General features: G+C 52.8%; 6 protein-coding genes across 6 annotated transcripts; 3 read left to right on the top strand and 3 right to left on the bottom strand.

The window, feature by feature from the left end:
* Positions 1 to 233: 233 nt before the first annotated feature.
* On the bottom strand, positions 234 to 1048 carry VE01_08756 (uncharacterized protein). Its single transcript, XM_018278175.2, has 3 exons — positions 835 to 1048; positions 536 to 770; positions 234 to 482 (listed from the first exon to the last, which is right to left on the bottom strand). The coding sequence occupies exons 1-3, from the start codon at positions 894 to 896 to the stop codon at positions 474 to 476; spliced, it is 306 nt and encodes a 101-aa protein (XP_018127102.1). The 5' UTR covers positions 897 to 1048; the 3' UTR covers positions 234 to 473.
* A 1361-nt stretch (positions 1049 to 2409) lies between these two features.
* Positions 2410 to 4968, top strand: ADE17 (bifunctional phosphoribosylaminoimidazolecarboxamide formyltransferase/IMP cyclohydrolase). The gene is made up of 4 exons (XM_018278174.2): positions 2410 to 2809; positions 2870 to 2996; positions 3054 to 4536; positions 4593 to 4968. The coding sequence occupies exons 1-4, from the start codon at positions 2797 to 2799 to the stop codon at positions 4746 to 4748; spliced, it is 1779 nt and encodes a 592-aa protein (XP_018127099.1). The 5' UTR covers positions 2410 to 2796; the 3' UTR covers positions 4749 to 4968.
* A 4507-nt stretch (positions 4969 to 9475) lies between these two features.
* VE01_08754 (uncharacterized protein) lies at positions 9476 to 11402 on the top strand (the record flags this gene model as incomplete). Its single annotated transcript, XM_018278173.2, has 4 exons — positions 9476 to 9485; positions 9550 to 9956; positions 10013 to 10480; positions 10534 to 11402. 4 exons carry the CDS (start codon positions 9476 to 9478, stop codon positions 11191 to 11193), a joined length of 1545 nt encoding a protein of 514 aa, XP_018127100.1. The 3' UTR covers positions 11194 to 11402.
* Positions 11403 to 11773: 371 nt separating this feature from the next.
* VE01_08753 (uncharacterized protein) lies at positions 11774 to 13630 on the top strand. The gene is made up of 2 exons (XM_018278172.2): positions 11774 to 12448; positions 12528 to 13630. Exons 1-2 carry the CDS (start codon positions 11877 to 11879, stop codon positions 13258 to 13260), a joined length of 1305 nt encoding a protein of 434 aa, XP_018127105.1. The 5' UTR covers positions 11774 to 11876; the 3' UTR covers positions 13261 to 13630.
* Positions 13516 to 14923, bottom strand: URA6 (bifunctional uridylate/adenylate kinase; the record flags this gene model as incomplete). The annotated part of the gene is made up of 2 exons (XM_018278171.2): positions 13516 to 14409; positions 14686 to 14923. 2 exons carry the CDS (start codon positions 14921 to 14923, stop codon positions 13739 to 13741), a joined length of 909 nt encoding a protein of 302 aa, XP_018127106.1. The 3' UTR covers positions 13516 to 13738.
* Positions 14924 to 15236: 313 nt separating this feature from the next.
* On the bottom strand, positions 15237 to 21306 carry VE01_08751 (uncharacterized protein). The gene is made up of 4 exons (XM_018278170.2): positions 20533 to 21306; positions 20204 to 20473; positions 15898 to 20150; positions 15237 to 15832 (listed from the first exon to the last, which is right to left on the bottom strand). The coding sequence occupies exons 1-4, from the start codon at positions 20679 to 20681 to the stop codon at positions 15801 to 15803; spliced, it is 4704 nt and encodes a 1567-aa protein (XP_018127103.1). The 5' UTR covers positions 20682 to 21306; the 3' UTR covers positions 15237 to 15800.
* Between the last annotated feature and the right edge of the window lie 1071 nt (positions 21307 to 22377).

Below are 22377 nucleotides of genomic sequence, written 5' to 3'. Positions count from 1 at the left end.
TGATCCCCACGTTTTTCGTCATATCATGCTCAATTAGTCTACAGAATCTATAGTCTTTATCTATAACAGGCAAGCAAGGTATTGATGTCTATTATAATCTATCCTGGCACTATGAAGTATGACGACAAATTCACCTTTACCCCACGAAGCATAGATAAGATTCACTCTGATACCCCAGAGTTTCCAGTTAAGACAAATTCACTTTCTTCACGTCATTGGTTCTTCAGTGTTTTACAGCTTAATCATTTCCATTGTCTGTATTTATCGAAAGTACATACCAGGGGCAAGCTTTCACAAGACCCCGTCTATAAATCTGTTAAACCAGCAAGCACTACAACCACTGCACTTGGCAAGCGCCACGAAGGGTATCATTATGGTCAAGAAGTGAATGTCGTGAGTCTATTATGTATTATAACGCCACGCTGAATCCGGGAAGTCTATGGACGAAGGGTTGAGATATCCAAATGAGACATTTAGATAAGCTGGAACTTGTTAGCTGCTGCTTCTCTTTTCATATTGATGCGGCGATACTTACGAGAGCAACACCTCCGGCAATGATCATGCCCAGAGCGGAAGCACCGTTGATGCTGGCGGCACCCTCGTAGATGGGGGAACCAGTTGGCTGCGGGCCGGTGGAAACACCAGTAGATCCAACGGCAGTGCCGGCTGGGGCAGTTGGGGAAGGAGGAAGCTGGCTGACGTAGGTCGGGGCAGTTGGGACTGGGACAACTGGGGCAGCGGAGGTCTCGCACTCGTAGACGGTGACGGTGCTAAGAGTTCAAATTAGAATCTGATTTTCTCATAGTGATTGTTGCGGTTGCAATGGCTACTTACACCTGCTGGGCGGCAGCGACGGAAGCCAGGACGGCGAAGATGGCGGCAGCGGAGAATTGCATGTTGACGGTTTTGGTTTGTGAGGGTTGGTTTTGGTGAAAAAGTTTGGTATAGTTTGAAAAAAGGTGGAAGTTGAAGTGAGTGAATTGATAGATAGCTGGGTACAAAAGAGTGTAAGTTGATCGTGGATGGAGAGAAAAGAACGAAACTGGAACCTCAGATACTCATATATACCACAGTGGTGCCCAGCAGCGCCACAATCCCGTCCTAAACATCACGGCCCGCTATCGCAGAACAAGAGAGGATTGTCCTGCAAATCTCATAGATATTCGGTCAAATCTACTATGGCCCACTTGGGAAATTAAGATGTCGTCCATCCCAGTTCAAGTCGCCATCGATGTACATTTATGATTGCACGGCAGCCAACCAACTACCGGTGTTGCAACACCAAGCTGGGGATTGAGATCGCTGTATTCCACTTATCGCAGTTCCACATCAAAATTAACGCTCAAAAATGTCTCCAAGGGCCCTCCAAGAAGTCCCTATTATTAACCATCCCGCTGTTCCCCTTTCTGGCCCTGAGACTATGATTTACTGTTTGGCCACCCTATCACGACTAGGACGGTGAAGGTCATAATCTCTTATCCACCAAGCTAGGCTAGTAAGTCTAGACGATCAACGGCAAACGGTTTCACCACAGGACCGTAGAGCACCCGTCCTAACCTGGATATTATTCCGAAACAAAATCAGCCTATCTAAACATCGCCATCTGCTGCTTGCATATCGCCATTTAGCCACACATTTGCGCAGATTGCCCAATCACCGCACGTCTTTTGTTACTATTTAGCGGTCTTACTCAGGGTTAGTCAGGGGTAGAGATGTTTATCTCAGCGACCAGGGATCCTAGACCATATGCTTGGACGGACGGGAAGAACATGTGTAAATTAGCGGTAGTGAGGAATGAATACGCCACCACTTCTTGGCTGACAATCGAAATGATTGAAATTGCAATAGATGCGTCGAGCCAAATAGAGATACGTGCGATATTCTTTATTCGCGGAAGAGAGAAGGAACGCTTGAGCGCTTCGCCAGGGCCTCATAGCCAACAGGCCCATCGGCGCCAAGTGGTCACGACTTCCGGCGGCTTGCTTGCGTGGCAATCAATGCACACACATGATGTGGTGCTCCTTGAAAATTACAAATTGATCGCCAAAGCGCTCAAGTTATCGTTCCAGTAGGTCACAATATCACGCACGCGCATACGCAATTCAGTCTACGGAACACCCTGCCAGCTATGCCAGGATGTCCAGATATGCTTGCTAGCTAACAAATTTTGCCCCCAATCTGCCATAAAGTGCATGTACAAAAGGTATGTACAGCCAGTCTTTGAGACCCTCCGCACAGTTTGCGAAGCGCCTCACCCAGGACCGACCGCGAACGATGTCAATTCTCCTTTCTACTTGACGATTTCCATGTTTCATAGAGCCACACACTGCCACGAGGACAGCGGGCTTCTCACAGGAACGCTTTTAATGAGAAAGTTGGTTTTGCGTTGTTTTATTATGGAAAGAAAAGAAAAGGGAAAAGGAATCGCGCGAGAAAAAAGATTTATACTGCCTCCCGCTTGCTCGCTCGGCAAGGTCCGATGCCGCTACCGAACGAGTCACGTGATTCATCTCTGCGTTTGTGATGTTTGTGTTGCCTTACGGGTTTCCCTATCGGAATCCTTAATCTTCAGGCCGTAAAACGGAAAACAGACAGCACACACACAGGTAGGCGGGAAACAGCTGGGGCCCCCACAAAAAATGTTACACCCCACCATGCCGATGATTGTACCCCTCCGTCGATTTTTCCATGAGGAGATACCGTTTGTGAATGACAATCCAGTAATTAAGGTTGCCATTTACCAATATAAATACTACTACGCCATTTAGTTGACAGTGGTGGATCTATCATCTCAAAATGGGAAAGACAGGTAAAGTTGATCGAAAGTTATATATTGCCGTTGCTCTATAATACTGACGTAAAGACATAGCGATTATCTCCGTCTACGACAAGACGGGTCTTCTTGACTTGGCCAAGGGATTGATCAAGCAGAATGTTCGTCTTCTGGCGTCTGGCGGAACGGCCAAGATGATCAGAGAGTCTGGCTTCGCAGTTGAGTAAGAGCTCTTCCCCCGCCGTCTATGAGACAACCCAAGCTGACAAAATGGTAACAGAGATGTGTCGGCCATTACGCACGCACCCGAGATGCTCGCTGGCCGCGTCAAGACGCTGCACCCAGCTGTCCACGCCGGTATCCTGGCTCGCGACCTTGCCTCCGACGAGAAGGACCTTGCCGACCAGAACATCAACAAGGTCGACTATGTCATCTGCAACCTCTACCCCTTCAAGGACACCGTCGCCAAGATCAACGTCACCGTCCCCGAAGCCGTCGAGGAGATCGATATCGGAGGTGTAACTCTCATCCGCGCCGCCGCCAAGAACCACACCCGCGTCACCATCCTCAGCGACCCATCTGACTACCCCTCCTTCCTCGAGGAGCTCGAGAAGGGCGAGATCAAGGAGCAGAGCAGACAGATGTACGCCCTCAAGGCATTCGGCCACACTGCCGACTATGACGCTGCGATATCGGACTTCTTCCGCAAGCAATACGCCGCCAACGGCGTCCAGCAGCTCGCTCTCCGCTACGGCGCCAACCCCCACCAGAAGCCCGCCGCTGCATACGTCAAGGAGGGCCAGCTCCCATTCAAGGTCCTCTGCGGCGCCCCAGGTTACATCAACCTCCTTGATGCCCTGAACGCCTGGCCTCTGGTCAAGGAGCTCAAGGAGGCTCTTGGCCACCCCGCCGCCGCAAGCTTCAAGCACGTCTCCCCCGCCGGAGCCGCCATCGCCGTCCCCCTCACTGCCGAGGAGCGCAAGGTCTACTTCGTCGACGACATTGAGGGCCTCGAGAACTCTCCCCTCGCCCAAGCCTACGCCCGCGCCCGCGGCGCCGACCGCATGTCCTCCTTCGGCGACATGATCGCCCTCAGCGACATCGTCGACGTTCCCACCGCCAAGATCATCTCCCGCGAAGTTTCCGACGGAGTGATTGCCCCAGGCTACGAGGACGCCGCCCTCGAGATCCTCAAGAAGAAGAAGGGCGGCCGCTACCTCGTCCTCCAGATCGACCCGGAGTACGTGCCTAACCCCCAAGAGACCCGCACCGTCTACGGTATCACCATGGCCCAGCACCGCAACGACGTCGTCATCTCCCCCGCTTCCTTCTCCTCCATCATCACCCCCAAGGAGGGCGCTGCGCTCTCGGACTCCGCGCTCCGTGATCTTACCGTCGCTACCATCGCGCTCAAGTACACTCAGTCCAACTCCGTGTGCTACGCGCTTAACGGTCAGGTCGTCGGTCTCGGTGCCGGTCAACAGAGTCGCATCCACTGCACGCGTCTCGCTGGTGACAAGGCGGACAACTGGTGGTTGCGTTTCAGCCCCCGTGTGCTGGAGATCAAGTGGAAGAAGGGCTCCAAGCGCGCTGACAAGAGCAATGCTATCGACCTGCTCGTGAGCGGGGAGCTGCCCAAGGAGGGCGCCGAGAGGGAGCTCTACGAGGCGATGTTCGAGGAGGTGCCGAAGGAGTTTACCGATGAGGAGAGGAGGGAGTGGTTGGGCAAGCTTAAGGGCGTTGCGTGCTCCAGTGATGCATTTGTGAGTTCTGCTGTACGATGATTTGAGGTGTTCTTTTGGCTAATCATAGTGGATAGTTCCCATTCATCGACAACGTCTTCCGCGCCAGCCGCTCGGGAGTCTCGTACATCGCCGCACCGACTGGAAGCCAGAACGACAGCGCCGTCATGGAGACGGCGGAGAAGCTGGGCATTACGTTTGTCGAGCAGAGCATCCGCCTGTTCCACCACTAGATGTGGGTGGATGGGATACCTAAAAGGGGTAGGTAGTCTGGGGATGGAAAGAGGGGGGGCGTAAAAGCGCAGGGAGAGATACCTTGCTGGACTTAGATAATTAAGTGTAGCATGAATGGAAATGGTTCAACATCTGTTGTGGATTACGTGGTGGTGGTGGTTTGTGAGGCGGGGGTAGACATGTGATTTGAGTGGCTCTGATGGTAGGAATCGATCACAGTCACTGTAAACATCACCACCCCTCTCAGTGTCTAGCTTCATTTTTGCCAGCGGCGCTTTGTGCACACATTCCCCATCTCTCCATTTCTGTGCAGAAACCTGTTTCCGCCTCAGGATCTAAGCCAGTAAGCCTCAGACACGCTCCTGGTACCCGCACCTCCTACAATAATCACTGTCCCCATCACCACCGCTTCATTTCTGGGAATTTGCGCACATTTAGAATAATCTGCGCGATTTTGCGCCAGATTGCGCGCATCGAGGGTTTGGATCCATCACCACCCAATTCTTCGATATATTGAGCTTCATTTTTTGGGAGTTCATGCACTTTTGAATTATTCTTCCCGATTTTGCCTAGAAATCAGAAAATTGGCACTCACCCACCTGTATCGAGGTTCTAGATATACCACTACTAAATTTGTAGATAGCTTCATATTTTGGGGAATTTGCGCACTTTTAGAATAAGTAGCGCGATTCAGCGCGCATGTACGCGCATCGAGGGTTTGGAGAGCCCACCACGTAGTTCATGGATATTTTGAGCTTCATTTTCTGAATCTATGCACCTTTGGAATTTTCTTGACGATTTTGCCTAGAAATCAGAAAATTGGCACCTACTCTGCCTGTATCAAGGCTTTAGATATACTACCACTGCCAAATCTGTAGATAGCTTCATTTTTAGGGGAATTTGCGCACTTTTAAATTATTTTACTTGGATTTGCGCAAAAGCAGAAAAGGGCACCCGCATCGAGCTTCTGGATAGATCACCACCTAATTTTTGAATATCCTAAGCTTCATTTTCATCACCCTTGAATTGCTCTACTCGATTTGAGTAAATATGAGAAGTTTGTCATAAATTAGCCCCCCTCTGCTGATATCGAGAATCTGTAGATGCCTTCATTTTTTTATAGGGATTTGCGCACTTTTACACTACTCTACTTGAATTTGCGCAAAATCAGAAAAAGGCACCTGCATCGAGCTTCTGGATAGATCACCACCTAATTCTTGGATATCATGAGCTTCATCTTTCAAGTTCCTTGACGTTGCGTAGGAACTAGAAATTAGCCCCCCCCCCCCCCCGCCCCGCCCGTATCTAGCTTCTTGATATGACCATCAAATCTGTAGATACCCTCATTTTTTGAGGAATTTGCGCATTTTTAAACTACTCTACTTGAATTTGCGCAAAATCAGAGATAGACACTCGCATCGAGCTTCTAAATAGATCACCACCTAATTCTTAGATATCATGAGCTTCATTTTCTAGAATTTGTCTATTAATGAAAAGTTGGCACCAAGTTGGCACCTACCTACCCACCTACTCTGGCGGCACCGAGCTTCGCCATATAATTATTGGATAGCTTCACTTTTTCTGAATCTGCGCACTTTTAGCGCAACTAGTGCTAATCTGCGCAAAATCAGAATTTGATATCTGCATCGAGCTTCTAGACTTGTCACCACACAAATTGTAAATATCCTCAGCTTCACTTTTGTCGTCGTCGTCGTCGTCGTCAAACACCGCCAACACTCTCGCCCACATCGGCCCCATCAAGCTCCTAGATATATATCACCGCCTAAGTCGCAGTAGATATATATGTCTTATATAAGCTTCACTTTTTGCAAATCCGCGCACTTTTACACTAGCTTACTTAATTTTGCGCAAAATCAGAATTTGGCATCTGCATCGAGCCTCTAGACATCTCACCACACAAATTGTAAATATCTTCAGCTTCACTTTTATCGTCGTCGTCGACACTGCCAACACCGCCAACCCTCGCCCCCATCAAATCTGTAGATGCCTTCATTTTTTGAGAATCTGCGCACTTTCGCACTAGTCTACTTGAATTTGCGCAAAACCAGAATTTAGCATCTGCATCGAGCCTCTAGACATCTCACCACCTAATTTGTGAATATCTTCAGCTTCATTTTTCTTCGTCGTCGTCGACATCGCCAACACCGCTAACAATTACCCCTCCCCCCCCATCGCCTACATCAAGAATCGAGCTTGTATATATATATCTCTTACCACCTAATTTTGTAAATAGCTTCATTTTTCTAGGAATCGGCGCACTTTTAGCTCTAGTAGCGCTAATCTGCGCAAGAATAATCGCATCGAGCTCAGATATATCTCACCACACAAATCCTCAATATTTCGAGCTTCATTTTTCTGAATCTTCGTAGAACTGTAATTACAAAGTGATCAAGAACCCAATATCATTTCTAGTTTCTATAAACACACCTGACCGAGAACAGTGTCTGTACCCTACTCCAAACCTCTCAATCACTGTCCTACACGCCCCCCTTCCTCAGTTCTCATCAGCAAGCCACGTCATGATAGTAATCTTCCCCCCCTTATCGGGGTTTGATGCAAATATATCCCCCCTTCCCCCACCCCTCAGCCCAGCTGAAGTATGACCGATTGACTGACAACTCAGCATACCCCCCAACTGTTCGCACAATCCCATCGCACGACAGCACAGCCAGGACCCGTGGGTGTAACCAGACTCCCGGATCGTGTTGGGCTGAGCGGGTATCGTATCAAATATGTGTGTTCTGGATGATGAGGTGCCGTGGCTGTGTACAGTAATACTGCTGCAGCGTTGTACGTACAGCATTGTTTCTGTCTTACTCATACAGTTGATGTGTGAGACAGCCCTTCCTTCTACATAGCCAGGAGTGAGAGAGTCGGGTTCTGGCATTCTACAGATGAGGGAAGTCTGGATTACGGCATCAATTCGGCGGAGTAGCACCGACGAGGGGGGGTGGGGGAAGTAAGGGAGTGTTCTGTCATCTTTTCGGTCGTTGGGAAGTGATGAAGTGATCGGACTACTGTACTGTACTGTATGTCTCCGATCCCTCTCACTGGAATGCCACATGGTGCTCGATCGCTCTTGGTATTTGGACTGGAGCATCTGGAATGAAATGAATGCAGGCACTCGACGGGATAACTCGTTATATTCTGCACTATCGAGTTCATATTCGCCTTTCCATACTTAGAGTGGGAGTGCAGAGTAGCAGTTTCCGTGCATACACATGTACTTGGCAGCCATCCCCATCAACACAATTGAGTGCAAAACCCTCGTTCCTGCCGACCACTCACCACTCTCCTCTATGCGACCACACCGACCACACCGCACCCTAACCGCCCGCGTCCCTGCCTCATCCCTCCGTCTCCCTCCTTCCGCCGTCAATTGGCCGCACCCTAACAAACTCGGGTATGCACCCCCAACCCCACGAACCAATCATACCCCTCCCCTCCCCTGCGGTGGAAGCGCCATCGCAAGGACGCGCTGCACGGTCTTCACAAGCCATCACAGCCCTCCCCAGCCATCACCGTACAAACATACCGCCTTACCCCTGCCCTGTCTAAACACCCGGCCAATCATGCCGCCCCGTCACGCTTCTTCCCGCCGCCGATGCGACGGAGAGGTGATCGGCGGGGAGATGGGCGCGAAGAGCCACAGATCCATTGGAGGGGAGGGGGGAGGTACTCAACTACCGCACAACCCAATCCGCGCATCGCACCGCACGACAACCCCAACCCCCAAATTCAATATACCAGGGACTGCCAGGTAGGTGCGTTGTGAGATGTTGACTCGCACAGGTCTTGCCCTGGGCTGGCTAGGGGAAGGGAGGAGAGGTGCATGCATGTAGGTGGTGTGCATGGTGGTATGTATGGTGGGAGAGGGAGGGCGCCAATGGCTGGCTGTATATCCGTCCGGACGCCATCTGACACCTTTTTTCTTTGTCCATTGCACTGTGTGCTGATCACAGGCTTTTGGCTTCACGTTCCCCATCTCTCTGTCTCTCTGTTCTGCTCTACTTACTGTCTTGTTGCTGCTACAAGCTATACGAACGTTGAACTCGCGCATTGTCCCATTCTTTGTGTGAAGAAACAACCCCGCGCCGAAGCTATCCCGAGCGCGAACGACACACCACTCTCAAGGACGAGTCCTGTGGCCGGCGGTTGGCCTCAAACTGCGCCCACACACCCAGCCAGCGACCTTGAACCGCTCACATCCCGGCGTCTACATCTAGCTCGTGGCCAATATCTTCACGGCGGTCCCTTGGTCCTATCACAGGCCTCGCCATCCACAGCCAGGCCTGCATTCGCTGATCTGGGCTCCCTTGTTTCTATTTCCATTCTCCCATAGCGTGAGTAAAAGAGTCCCACACCCACCTCACGACCCTTCTCATCCCTTCTCCCGCCCTGCGCTCCCGCACCTCATGCGAATGCAGCATCTCCACTCCCGTCAATCCCTCTGACCGCGCGCCTACTCAAAACCCTCTCCGTCCCACCTCCACAGACTCCTCCTTCTTCTCCTCCGATAGCTGGCCTCTCCGTTTCTAAATCTACCTTCTTCTACCCATCATCGCTCCAACCTTCCAAAGTCTCACCTCGTTGCGATCTTACTTCAACCTGCACTGCCCCCCCCCCACTTGGTGGTGTGTCTTTGTCAAAAGTATTGTTTAAGGCACTTGTTCTTTCATATTTTTTTTATATCAAACCTACTGCGATGGGCTCTTGTAAGATTCCATAATCACTCGCCATCTTACTCAGCGGCGCGCAATACTAATACAAACCTCACAGCCAACAAACCAACCCCACTGCAACTAAGAGGACGCACGGCATCCGAGTCCTCATCGAGCTCCTCACAATCCGCCCTCCAAGTCCCAAGGACACCGCGATTCGCAGAAGCGACTGCAGTCCACTCCCCAATCGACGGCAAAGGGCGATCGCCATTCGACGACCCCCCAGAAGCCATCATGTCCGGAGCAAAACCCTCTGATATCGGCTTCGGCTATATCGCAGACAACACGGCCACGCGCCATGTCGAGATCCAAGTCGGCCCCGCCTCTCCCGGTCTCAAGAGCGCCATGAAGGTTCCCGGCACCCCGGGGCGCAAGCTCGAGAACCCATTGAGCCCGACGTTCAGAGAGGAACAGGTCTTGGAGAAGCAGGAAGAGGTCACTGAGAAGCAGCAGGCGAAGGACTTGGTACGTTTATGGCTGATAGAGTCGTTGATGCGGGCTCGTGCTAATGAAAACTACAGAAAGTAAAGGTCCGCGTGCGTGCAGTCAAGCTGCTCCTCCGTGGTGTGAACTTCGGCTGCAGTCTCATCGTCCTCGCTCTCGTCGGTACCACCGTTCACGTCTTCCTAGCTACCAAGAATCTCCCGAAACGCAGCGATCTCCCGCCCTGGGCTAGTGGAACGCAAACCTGGCCCCAATACGTCGTTCTCGCTACTGCCTGTGTCTCTCTCTTCTTCTGTGTTATGGTCTTCTGGGCATACTTCCGCGGCGGCCATCGGCGAGCGGAAAAGACAGCTGTCTATTACACTATTTTCGCAGTCGGCTTCTTCCTGCTCAGCATCGTTATGTGGGCCGTCGCGGCTGGCATCCTACAAGGTACACGGAATAATGGCAATGGAAAAGATATATGGGGCTGGTCATGCGTCGATAACAAGCGCCGGCAAGCCTTCAACGACGACATCGACTACCAGCTAGTCTGTCGCATCCAAGTAAGCCCCTCCTCCCACTCCCCTCCACAGCCAGCCAACTAACAATCCTCCAGTCCTGGGCCGTCATCTGCTGCGTCATCGAAGTCGTCGTCGAGACCATCACCATCGCCATCTACGGCGTAATCTTCTACCGCTACTACTCCAAGCGCCAACTCCGCAAGACAATGGACAACCGCGACAAAGCCCGCTCCGACCTCTACCTCGCTCAGCTACGCACCCAATCCGCCCCCAACACCCCCGGCTTCGGGCCCCTCTCCCCCTCCTACAGCACCCACATGAAATCCCCCCGCTTCCCCTCCTCCTTCGCCGCCACCGCCTCCGACGCCGAAGAAGGCCAAGGTGCATCCGCGCCAGGAACCCGCTTCGTCGACGCCTCGCGCCCCGGCTTCGCCGCCCCCGCAAAGCCTTTCGCTCTCCAAGCACCACCGATCAAGATCCACGCCGCGTCCCCCAAGACGCCATCTATCCGCGCCTTCACCCCGCCGCAACCGCTCGCGGAGACGAACGCGGGTCACGCACCGGTAGCTCCTGGGGAGCAGCAGTACGCTTCTGTGCCTATTCCGGGGGCGTATCAACCGGCGAGTCCGGGGCCGGGACAGGCGACGTTTGGGTTCTCGGAGGGAGCGCCGGGGATGGCGGTCACGAGTGAGCATAGGATTGAGAGCCCGCCGAGTAGTCCGAGGTTGCCGCGGCAGGTTCCGCGGTTTGCTTGAGTCTACTGGGTTTGGGTTTCTCGGTCTTGATGGCGTTGGGTTGGGTGGGGATAAATGAGTTTTTTTTGTATCTAGGGAGTTGGGACTCAAGACTTGATCAGTCGCCGCTTTTCTTTTTTTATACCTTTTTCTTGGTAGTTGTTTGAATGGGTAGCCAAGGGATATCCAGGAGGGTTTATATAATAGGATGATATGAATACAATGTGCTGTTAAACAATAAATACGCTGTGCTGTGTTGTGATGTGATGTGCTGTGGTGGTGTTCAAATTTACTTTGTGTGGAAGGGAAAATTGGTGTGCGAGGCGGTAAATTTTGATGAACTGGCCAGAAATGCATTAAATTGTTATTATAAGATGCAACTGTATATATTTAATACATCAAAAAGAAATAAAGAACTAAAACGCCATTGCTGGTGAATAATTCATGATTTGAGTGTTGATTTTCCCACAGTTTCCCTCCCACCAAATCTTGGTGATGGTCGAACTTTAACGCAACCCCCAAAACAGTTTAGCGTCGCGGCATCGGAAATCTTGGCGCCCACATCTCACGATTTTATCATGGCGACTAACCACCACGACGAGCGAGAACATCGAAACCTCTGACCCCACCTCCCTCCGCTCCCACCTCACCACCACCAGACCCTCGAGTTCCTCACACGGTCAACTACTACGAACTCGAACAATATGGCGGCTACCCAACAGGTCTTCATCGACGGTACCTTCGAGGACCTTGCCGACGAGCTCGCGGGCTACATCGACAATGTCAAGAAGGTCAACGAGGCAGAGGGCGTCCGCGCCGAGATCAAGCCACTCCTGGCAGCCAACAAGAAGGACGATGTGCTGAAGAAGCTCGTCACCGCCGCCCCAGCCCTCAACGGCGCGCCCGAGAAGGAGTTCACCGCCGCATACAACCTCCTCGTCTACCTGATCGTGCAGTCGCCCAACGTCAACATGTTCCTGCCAAAGGTGTGCGAGAACCTGTCGAGGCCCATCGTGTCGTCCCCGCTGAACAGCTCGGGACTCGCACTGTCGGTCCTCACCACGATCTTCAACCTGCTCGACCCGGAGAACGAGGTTCGCTTCAACGTCTTCCAGGCCATCCTCCAGCTCGTCAAGAAGAGCGGCCTCTACGAGATGCTCCGCCCGCAACTCAAGAAGTTGGATACCTGGATCGAGGAGTGGGATATTGATGAGGAGGACCAGCGCAAGCTCTTTGTGCAGGTCGCTGACGTCGCTGCCGAGGTTGGCGAGACAGAGTAAGCACAGCCCACTTTCCCCTTCAGGAGTATTTATTTACCCCGCCATGAAAATTGTACTGACGACTTCCCCCCCTAGGCAATCCTTCCAATACCTCCTCCGCGCCCTGCGCACCTTCGACGCCAAGGACACCGCCTCCCTCAGCACCCCCGAGGCAACCGACCTCACGCTCCGCGCCCTCAAATCCGCCCTCATCTCCAGCACCCACTTCGACTTCCACGACCTATCGGCGCTGCCCACGATCCAAGCCCTCGCCGACACTCACCCCGTGTGGTCCGAGCTGCTCGAGATCGTCTCCGAGAAGGAGCTTGAGGACTACACCGACTTCTGCGACGAGCACGACACCTTCGTCGACGACAACGCCCTCGACGCCGAGGCCCTGCACCGCAAGATGCGCCTCCTCACCCTCGCCTCCCTGGCCGCCTCCACCAGCAGCCGCGAGCTCGAGTACAAGCGCATCGCAAAGACCCTCCAGATCCCCGCCGAGGACGTCGAGATGTGGGTCATCGACGTGATCCGCGCCGGCCTCGTCGAGGGCAAGCTGTCCCAGGAGAAACAGGTCTTCCTCGTCCACCGCACCACGTACCGCGTCTTTGGCGAGAAGCAGTGGCGCGAGGTCGCCACGCGTCTCGATACCTGGAAGGACTCGCTGCGCAATGTGCTTGAGGTCGTGAGGCGCGAGCGTCAGGCTGCAGAGGCGCAGAAGGAGCGCGAGCTGCATGAGGTGGAGAGGAAGGCTCAGGGCGCGAGTGGGATGGGCGCAGGCAGGCGTGTTGGAGGACGTGATATGATCGAGATGGGTACGGATTAGATGGGATATAGGGAGGGCCGCGGAGAGGGGTAGTGGACTGCGGGCTGGCGTTGGATGTTTAGATGCGATGCATGGCTGGAAACAGGGATGAATTTGGACGCAAAAACAGTAATGATGTCTACTTTTGCATGGGATGCCGGGCGCGGGAGAGAGAGGTGTGTCTCTGATGGAGGAGACTACGCAATGATAGCTTTCGCGTCCGGTGGAGCATGACCTGGAAAAAAAGAATTCTTTCTTAAAACTGTAGCGCTGGATCTCCTGTATCATCGCCGTGGCCTCGTTTCTGAACGAAATGTATTGTTTGTTTTTTTGAGTTACAGATATATGAAATGCTTGTGACGGACGAGCCTATTCGTCTTGTGTATGTATGTATTACAGCCGCCTGCCTCCACCTTTCCTGTCTTCAATCCTAATCGCACAATGCCGCCATCCATCCCACCCCCTCCAACTTCCAAGCCAACATCCCCCCTCTCCCCACCTATCTCTTCCCCTCAATCCACGGCTGAATCCCCCTCTTTACATCCTCATAAACCTTCTCGGGCTTCTGCGTAGCCTTAACCCTCACCACTCTCCCCTCCTTCTCAAACCTCTCCACAACCGGCATACTCGTCTCCACGAAAACCCTAAACCTCTTCCTAATACTCTCAACATTATCATCGGCCCTCCCGCTCGTCTCCCCCCTCTTCACCAACCGCTCCATCATCACATCCTCCGGCGCATCAAAGAACAGCACGAATGCTGCTTTGACAACGCTCTCCTCGAATTTCTCCGCCTGGTCCATCTTCCGCGGGAATCCGTCGATGAGGAACTTGCCCTTGCCGCCGGATTTGTCGACTACCTCCGCCATGGCGTTCTCGAGGAGTTGCACGGTTACTTCCATGGGCACGATCTTGCCGTCGCGGATGTAGTCTTTGATCAATTCCCCGAACTCGGAGCCGGGGCGCTCTTGCTCCGCGCGGAGGAGGTCGCCGGCGGAGAGGTGGGTGAAGTTGTATTCGTCAACTAGTTTGGCGCATTGGGTGCCCTTTCCGGCACCGGGGCCGCCGAGGACGAAGACCACGGTGACGTTGGTGGGGGAGAAGCGGGGTGTGTCTTGTTTGGGGGCGGGGAGGCGGGGGGTTTGGGGGGTGGTGATGTCGGGTGTCACGTCTGTGGAGAGAGGATGAGTTAGTCGATGCTTCTTGTGTGGGATAGATGTATGGTGGGTTGCTGTATCATTCCAGCGCTGGAGCTGGAGGGGAGATGAGAAGAGAGGGAGGTAATAAGCAACAGGACCATACAAGCTGGCAGCTACACACGTCATGCAGCCACCACCTCTTGTCCCACACATCGCTTACTCCCTGCGTGCCTCACCACCACCTCCTCCCCCCTTCCTCTCTTCCACCCAGCTCCATCAACTCCAGGGGAAACGGGGAAAACACATACAAGAACCATCCCTACTCCTCGCCATCAAAATATACGACCCCGTCCCCACCAACGTAATCGCCACAAACGGCCACACCTTAAACGGGTTCTGCCCCGGGTTGGGATTCGGTCCCGACTCCCCCGACGCGAAGCGGCGCCCAGCTGGGCTGCGGAAGAAGGTGCGCGGCGGTGTTGGGGAGAGGCGGGCGGAGGAGGCGCCGAGGCGCTGCGTGAAGAGGCGGCACATGGGGCGGGACATGATGGCGATGGTGAGGGAGGTAGGGACTGTGTGGGTATTTGTTGAAGGAGGTGAGGTTGGAATGAGAGGAAGGAGGTGAGGTTTGGGGATTGAGAAATTTGGTGCATGGGTACCAAGCTTGGGGGGTGCGGTTGCGGGATTTTCCGCAACCGGATTGTGCATGGACTACTACTACTATGTGCCTGGGAGATGGACCCCTGGACGGAAATAGCAACTAATTTGGCGAGCTGGAAGGCTTATTTGGGGCTTCTTTTTTTGCTTTTTTGATAAGACAACTCGATTTGGTGGTGGGTGCAGGATTCAATCTTTAAATGTCCATTTATTCATCAACTAATTTACAAACACCCCATTCCATCCCTCATTCATCATCACACAATCCCTTCATCGTAGAAACCAAAAAAACTTATCAAACCGCGAAAAACAATTCCCAAACTCACTCCAACCACAACCCCCTTTCAAATCTGTCCCATCCACAAAAAAAAATGACTTTGCAAAATTCCCATAAACTGGCAAAAAGATATCCCCAAAACAAATAAATGATTGAAAAAATAATAACAACTGGCACAACAGGGTATAAGCTCATAAAAGGTAAAAAAATCCGCGCCCATCAAGTTTGGCGAGGGGTAGGTGGGGGGGCGAGATTAATGTACATGCGTGCGTGCGTGCGTGTTTGTGTCCGACTTTCGTATATAGAACGTTTTCCGCTATTATTAATAGATTATAACGCGTGCGTATTTTCCGATCTCATGTGTTGGTCATTCATTAGAAAAGAGGCGGCGGTATGCAGCCAGCTCGGCCACGGATCCAGTCCGTTGACCGTAATAGCCAGCTACCCAGCCGATGACGATTTCTGTATCGTGGTGGTGGTAGTGGTGGATTAATCGAAGAAGGATTCTTCGTCTACCAAGCCTTGAGTGGTCGTCAGTGGGTGCGTTCGTGTAGGTGAAGAGTGGTTCTGGTAGTGGGCTACTCACGGTTGTTGCGAAGTCTGTCCTGGTTCGGCTTCTTCTGACCGCCCATGTTCATGCCGAGCAGCGAGCTCTCTCTCCGCTTCTGCTTCGAGGTTTGGCCGTTGGGGTTGAGGTTGCTCTCATTGCCGTACTGCCTGCTATAGCCCGCATTCCCATTGCTGTATTGGTCGTATGACGGCCCTCCGACTGTCTGCCCTGTAGACCCGTATTCGGGACCTCCTAGCGTAGGCTGCGAGTACTGGCTTTCGTATGACGGCTGGAGAGGGGTGAAGCCGGTGTCGTAGGTGGTTTTGTTGGGTTGAGCTGGGAGAGGGAAGGATGGAGGCGGGCCGCGGGGGAAGGATGCTTGGTTATAGGATGGGGTTGGAAGGTCCTGGAAGTGCTGTTTTCTCGGAGAGCGGATGTCTTCGGGAGTCAATGGAGGCGCTGTTAAGGTGACCTCAATTTGGTTCTGGTCGAATTGCTGAGGTTCGGACTCGAAGATGCCGTCGTACTTCTGGAGGAAGAGAGCCAGGACTGGGGCGGGGATGTTCAGCGTAGGAGAGAATACGATTCCCACGTTGCGGACTGTCATCTTGTTGACATCGGAGTTGTTGATGATGTTGATGAGGAAGGCGGACAGATAGCGTAGGAGAGTATTGTTGGCCTTGGGGAGCTTGTGGACAAGTCCGTTCAAAGCCAACACCTTGTCACTAACATCTGGGATCTCCGTGACAGAGAGGAAATCCAGATGGAGTTCCCTCGTGAGTATCGTTGTTGGCAGCTCACGGAGGTACAGCTTCAACAACGACGCAACAGCATGAATGTCGTAATACTGCTCATCGGTGATCAAGTTGACATCGCCTTCGGTATTGAAGCGCTCGCGCAGCGCCTTAATCACAACATTAGACCCACTCAGCCTAAAGATACCCTCTTCCGCAGACGCGTTCTTATTGTCGAGGTACTCAACGCAGCGATAGACAACAGCGGGAAGCTCAACACTCACATCGGCAGGGTGACTGTATTTAACAGCCTCTGCCAATGGTGCACCGAAAACCGCGCGGATAGGACCATGCTGCTCATAGGACAGCTGCGACAGGTTGGACGTCTCGATGTGGTCTTGTGATTCTGACGAAGGCCTTGGCTTGCTGCCAAACCCGAAGAAACTGCGCTTCTTTTGAGTCTTCCTGTCATCGACCGGCGCGAGAGTTGTCTGCTTGTTACCCCAGTGACTGGCGTCTTGGATGACGGTGAGATTCTTGGGGGCTGAGATGGACACGGACGGCTGGGGATGGGGCATCTGGCCGGAGAAGTCCTTCTCGTGGCCTTGGAACGGAGGCGATGGAGTATCGTTGCTCTTATGCCTTGGGTCATCCTTTTCATCATATGCTGGCGGTGGGGTTTCGTTGGTTTTCCGTCTCGGATGCACGCCACGAGGAACCTGGCCAGCCACAGTGGCTTCGTAGGGCATAGCGCGTAGAAGTTCATCGTCTGCTTCGGCTATAGTTTGCCCCTTTCCTTGAACATGCCTCTTCTTCGAAGTTGAGCCGGTAGTGTGGCTGGACGTCCCAGAGTCATTACGAGCGTGGTGAACCGTTTCAGGCCCCTCATCTTCAGAATCCTGATACTCGACATACTGTACAAGAGCCTCTACCCACTCATCGCGCTCCTGGTCACTTTCCGCACAAAGAACATGCCTGACCAGGCTCGAAGAGTCCTTCCGTTTAGGTTCGAGGATCAGGAAAGCATGTCGATACTGGTTATCGGCATCGTCTGTCTGACTGTCCTGCTGGTGTTGCTGCTGCTTGCCAATTTTGGAGGCCTGTAGCTTGATCGCGCCGAGATGGGCGCCGCCAGGAGCCTCGTAATACTTAAGTATAGGTCCATCCAAGACGAAGAATCGTGCTTTCCAGCCACCGAAATTCTTACCTCTCTTCGTGAGGTATCCATTCTTGACGGGCCTACCGCCTGGTCCCATCTTCGTTGGACTCTCGCTCTTGGCGTCAGTATGGACCAGTGAATCCGTCGAGTTTGGCTCCAGGGTGTTGGTTGACAGGTACTGGCAAATATGCAGCGCCCGCGCCGTGTCCATGGGTGTGTTCAAAATGTCATCAACATACTTGTCGAGAGCAGTTCTCCGAGCATCGATCTTTGCAGGTGCGTGTCCATTGAACAAAGATTTCTCAGGAAGTTTAACGCTGCTGAAGGCGTTCGATTTCTTGAGCTCCTGGTCAAGTTGGTGCAGGGATGTCGAGTCCTTCTCCACTCTCCACAGCTCTTGCCCGTTAGATCTACCAAACACAGCAAGTGTGAAAACTGGGTCTTCATCCCCCTTACTTGGGAACATCATGCTCACCCGAGACGGCTTCAATCTCGAAGAAGCGACCCGCACATCAATGGAAGGAAGGGCGTTGGGAGGCAATAGGAGATCTGGATATTCATCCGTGACAAATCCTCGGTAAATTTCAACAGAGTCTGAGGATTCCGAGATGCTGTTGTATCGAGTCTCATTCATGGGCGGATCCTGCTCCTCCACAGCAAGTTTCGTTATTTGTAAAGGCTTTGGTGAAACCAACTCCATCTGGCCAAACTTTGACAGCATGCCTGGCGATGCCATCGACATTGGCGTGTTTGGTGGAAGTGGGATCGGCTGTCGAGGTGCACGAGGAGAAAGGGGCATTGCCGGGAACGCACCAATTCCTCTTGGCGACAACGGCGGTGATGCCATATTAGAAGAAGACTGCGAGTCTCCATCACGTGGGTTCCGTGGCAGTGCCATATGCACACCTCCCATGGGCCTTGGACTCGAAGGAAGCCCTGGGCTCATCGGTGGTGGAGAGATGAAAGTTCGCGTTATGGTCTCCGGTTGCATCTCAGAACTGCTTGACGAGTTTAAGATACCGGCAAGAGAACCTGCATTAGAGTCTGGCGGGGACAAGTGCCTTTCGCGCATGTCTGGGGGACTGATCTGTACGGCCTGTCGGATAGCTGGTAAAGGATCCTGAGGCGGTTGATCCTTGTTTGTGGACGTAGAAGGTCTCGACTTGCTCTTCTTAGACAGACTTCTCGCTTCCGCGTCTTTCATAGCAGCTATTTCCCTCTCTCTATCATCCTCCTCCCTCGTCTTCCTCCGCCCTCTGTCATTGAAAATGGGAATTTCATCCACCTCAAGCAAATCGTCGTAGTCGGAATCAAGTTCATCCCCCGAATCTGCCTGGTGTAAATGCGAGCTGGTATTTGGCTGCTTGCCAAGATTCAGCGGTGCTGGCGGGGGTTTCCGCGGAGGTGGCATGTTTGCCCGCCCTTGGTCCTTCGCTGGAGAGGCGCTGACCACATTGAGCATTGGGGCCTGCATTGAAATAGGTCCCGCCTTGGTGTCTGTCTTCGGGGGTGGTCTGGCTGGGAGGCTTCTTGAAGGTGGCACTGAAGCATTATATGGCATCTCGCGCCCCATCTCGGGGCTCTTGCGTTGCTGCTGACCCGACTCGAAGCCCTGGGGTTGCGCATCGGCATTGTAATTATTCAGAGCATGTGACGAAGGGTCTGGCATCTTGTGCTCGGCATCTACCATGTTAGGTAGAGTCGGGTTCAGTGCGCTGGGCAGGTTTGCTGGTGGTGTAACGGGGTACGGCGCCAAAGCAACGTCAATTGGCGAATGTTCTGGCTCGTCGTGGCTCTCGTGAGACTCCCTCAGCCCCGCAGAAACCAATGCTCCTACATTTCCGCCCTTCGGTCCCTCCGGGCTTCGTGGGCTTGGAGAAGACTTGCCGGCAGAACTCTCGGCAACGGATCCCTTGCTGGGCTCGCCCGCTGTGATTGCCTGCAGGCTCTCCTTCATCTTCTTGCGGTAGCGCTCCTTGTCCTTCAGCGCACGCTCCAGATCCTTGTTCAGACCCAGTATCATTGCTCTTTGCTTGTCAACTAACCGCCATAGCTGTGTATTTTGCGCCGTCTGAGACTGCTTCTCCTTGAGGAGATACTGAATGACTGCCTCGGGAGATCCGGCCGTTTGTATTAAGTTCGCGATATCCGGCGACTCTCCGCGAGCCTGCGCATCTTGCGACGCCTTGTGTGAATGCGCCCCTGATATGGAGGAGATCGCAGAGTCGATTGACGACGTTCGGGGGACTCCGCGCGCCATTGTTGCTCGATGTTCGGGAACGGCAGCCATGTGAGGGGGTGTCGCAGCAGTTGAGCGTCCACCTAGCTTCGCCGTGGAGGTTGGGTCGGAGACACTTCTCGACGAAGCATTCGATGAAGTCGGAGCGTGCACAGGTCTAGCATACAGTTAGTGGCTGCTAAAACAGGAGCAACAGGCGAAATGGCATACCTAGGTCTTCCTCCTGCTTGTGTGGGACTTGCTGGCGCGTCTTCTGAGTCGTAGAAACTCTTTTCAGAGGCCAGTAGGTCGTCCAGACGTTCTTTAGGGGATCGAGGCTCGTCTCCCCTCCGAGACATATACCGCACCGTCTCTACCGTGCGCGACTGCTCTTCAACTGACGGTCTGGAGAAGCCAGGCTTCGTAGGCGTCGTGGTCGCGTGGTTCGGGTTTGCAGATGTGCTCGTCTGTAAAGGACTCGGGGTCGCCTTGTGATGCGTCCTGTCCAAATGCGTCGTCAGAAAGAGGGGGGGGAATCTTTGACGCCGACCACAACGTACCTATAACCAGTATCCGATAACGACGACGGACTCCCTTGAGGATTGCCAACTGAAGACTGAGGTATTGTTCGTCCTACTGTGGGGCTGTCCTGGACTGGAAAGTTGTAGGTATCAGAGGGTCCATCTCTGAATTGCAAATGCTGCGACATCGCCCAGCGAATAGGACCTGGATCGCGCTATGCGGACCGACGAACAAGGCAAAACCACCAATGGGCCAGCGGCTTTGGCCAAAGCTCGGCGGTTTAGACCGGCGAAGAGGGAAGGATCGTGGCGGCTGATGTCGATGCGATGGGGGTTAGAGGTTTCGAGATGTTCTGGGGTAACCCTGAGAATTGTCGCACATCCAGGAGCAGAGGCCACTGCTATTTCAGGCGGCGACAACGAGCATATAGAGGTGGATTAGATCGGGGGACAAGAATAAAACGGTCGCTGGTCGCAGAGAATGATTGTATCGGCAGTCGATGCTGAGTTTGGGAATTTAAGATGAACAAGCAATTGGGGGTTATTAGAGCGGCCAATATGTAGGCATATACAAGCCGGTATTATGGAGGTGCCGTAATGCAGGGGTAACGCTGAGTATACCGAGTCTGGCGGAAGAGGCTGGGTTGGCTGGTCAGGAGTCGCAAAAGAACAAATATTACTATTTATTATGGTATAGCGATTTCTCGTACTTTGGATGAGGAGTAATGGCGAAATGCAGGTATAGGATAGTTTCGTGGGAGATCGTAGGAGTAATCGTGGGAAATATGGTTGAACGGGAGAGAAGGAATTTAGGTAGAGTTTAAGAGTTATTAGAGTAGTACGGAGTACATTTTGGAAGGGAATATTTGCTATGGGGGGGTGGGTGGTGGTTGAAGCCGCCGGTACTCCACAGATAGTGTCCACCTACAGATTGTGGATGGTGGATGGTAGATGGTAGATGGATGAGTAGAGTACATGCATACAGTAAGGCGGCGGCACCGTACAACAAGTACCACAGCCATAGCAAGCACCACAAACCACAAGCCACAAGCACCAACAATACTGTACTCCTCCTACTTCTGTACGCCTCCTACTTTGCTTTTACTCCACCTTTTGGTGGCTCTCAGCGTCTAGAGTACAGAGACACGGTTTGATTGTCACCAGACTGTCACCAGACTAGACACTAGACAGTATTACATACAGCGAGAAAGAAATAACGAGATATACTCTACTATACGGAGTACAGATGTATGCAAATGGCCACCTCTCTTTGAAACACTTCTAATATATTGCTACTCCTTGTTCCCGTTTCTTATATTGTACTTACATGCTCAGATGTGCCACAGAGTAGTACTCTGCTCTTTTATACCTTGCCGCTTCTCCTGTGAGTGTGAGGGGAGGGGAGGGGGGAATGGGAGTGCGGTCGATACGAAGTTGCAGTAGTGGGGGATACCAGCCAACTGCTTGTGTATATGTGTGCAGGGACGGCCTCTTCTCACGTGGCCGTGAGACCCATCCATCAAAGACCGCCTAGAAATTGGCATTTCATGTTGGTAGTTCCTGAAGCCCATCGAGCCGCTGAAGCCCATCGAGCCCAAAGATGAAGTTTGTTCAGACAGGGCATCAACCGGTAGCCAGTACTCCATGCCCGAGCACAGTGCCGGTAATCATCAGCGACTGACTTTCAAGAAAAGAGCAAAAGGAAAGCCACCCATTGGACCAGCCTGGGGAAAACCTTTTTATCTCCTCGCCCTCCTGTGCGTTTTGTGGTGGTGATCATGCTCCCCGTCATCATCTTTCGCCGCCGCCATGGCCCACAAGAATGAGATTTGTATGACCTTACCCCCAAGGCCAAGTGGTTCGTCGACTTCTCAACTGGTCCAT

Source organism: Pseudogymnoascus verrucosus (genome assembly GCF_001662655.1).
Source record: "Pseudogymnoascus verrucosus strain UAMH 10579 unplaced genomic scaffold scaffold_49, whole genome shotgun sequence".
In the NCBI taxonomy this organism is placed as follows: Eukaryota; Fungi; Ascomycota; class Leotiomycetes; order Thelebolales; family Thelebolaceae; genus Pseudogymnoascus; species Pseudogymnoascus verrucosus.
This window is presented reverse-complemented; position numbering and strand designations above follow the sequence as displayed.

Excerpts from the sequence above, each read along its gene's own strand:
- ADE17 (XM_018278174.2), top strand. Across the intron at positions 2,997-3,053 it reads GAGTCTGGCTTCGCAGTTGA|AGATGTGTCGGCCATTACGC; the intron begins GTAAGAGCTCTT and ends AAATGGTAACAG. Across the intron at positions 4,537-4,592 it reads CGTGCTCCAGTGATGCATTT|TTCCCATTCATCGACAACGT; the intron begins GTGAGTTCTGCT and ends CATAGTGGATAG.
- VE01_08751 (XM_018278170.2), bottom strand. The coding sequence starts at position 20,681 with ATGTCGCAGCATTTGCAATTCAGAGATGGACCCTCTGATACCTACAAC. Across the intron at positions 20,474-20,532 it reads TTATCGGATACTGGTTATAG|GACGCATCACAAGGCGACCC; the intron begins GTACGTTGTGGT and ends GCATTTGGACAG. Across the intron at positions 20,151-20,203 it reads CAAGCAGGAGGAAGACCTAG|ACCTGTGCACGCTCCGACTT; the intron begins GTATGCCATTTC and ends ACTGTATGCTAG.
- VE01_08753 (XM_018278172.2), top strand. The coding sequence starts at position 11,877 with ATGGCGGCTACCCAACAGGTCTTCATCGACGGTACCTTCGAGGACCTT. Across the intron at positions 12,449-12,527 it reads GCCGAGGTTGGCGAGACAGA|GCAATCCTTCCAATACCTCC; the intron begins GTAAGCACAGCC and ends TTCCCCCCCTAG.
- VE01_08756 (XM_018278175.2), bottom strand. The coding sequence starts at position 896 with ATGCAATTCTCCGCTGCCGCCATCTTCGCCGTCCTGGCTTCCGTCGCT. Across the intron at positions 771-834 it reads GTCGCTGCCGCCCAGCAGGT|CACCGTCACCGTCTACGAGT; the intron begins GTAAGTAGCCAT and ends TTGAACTCTTAG.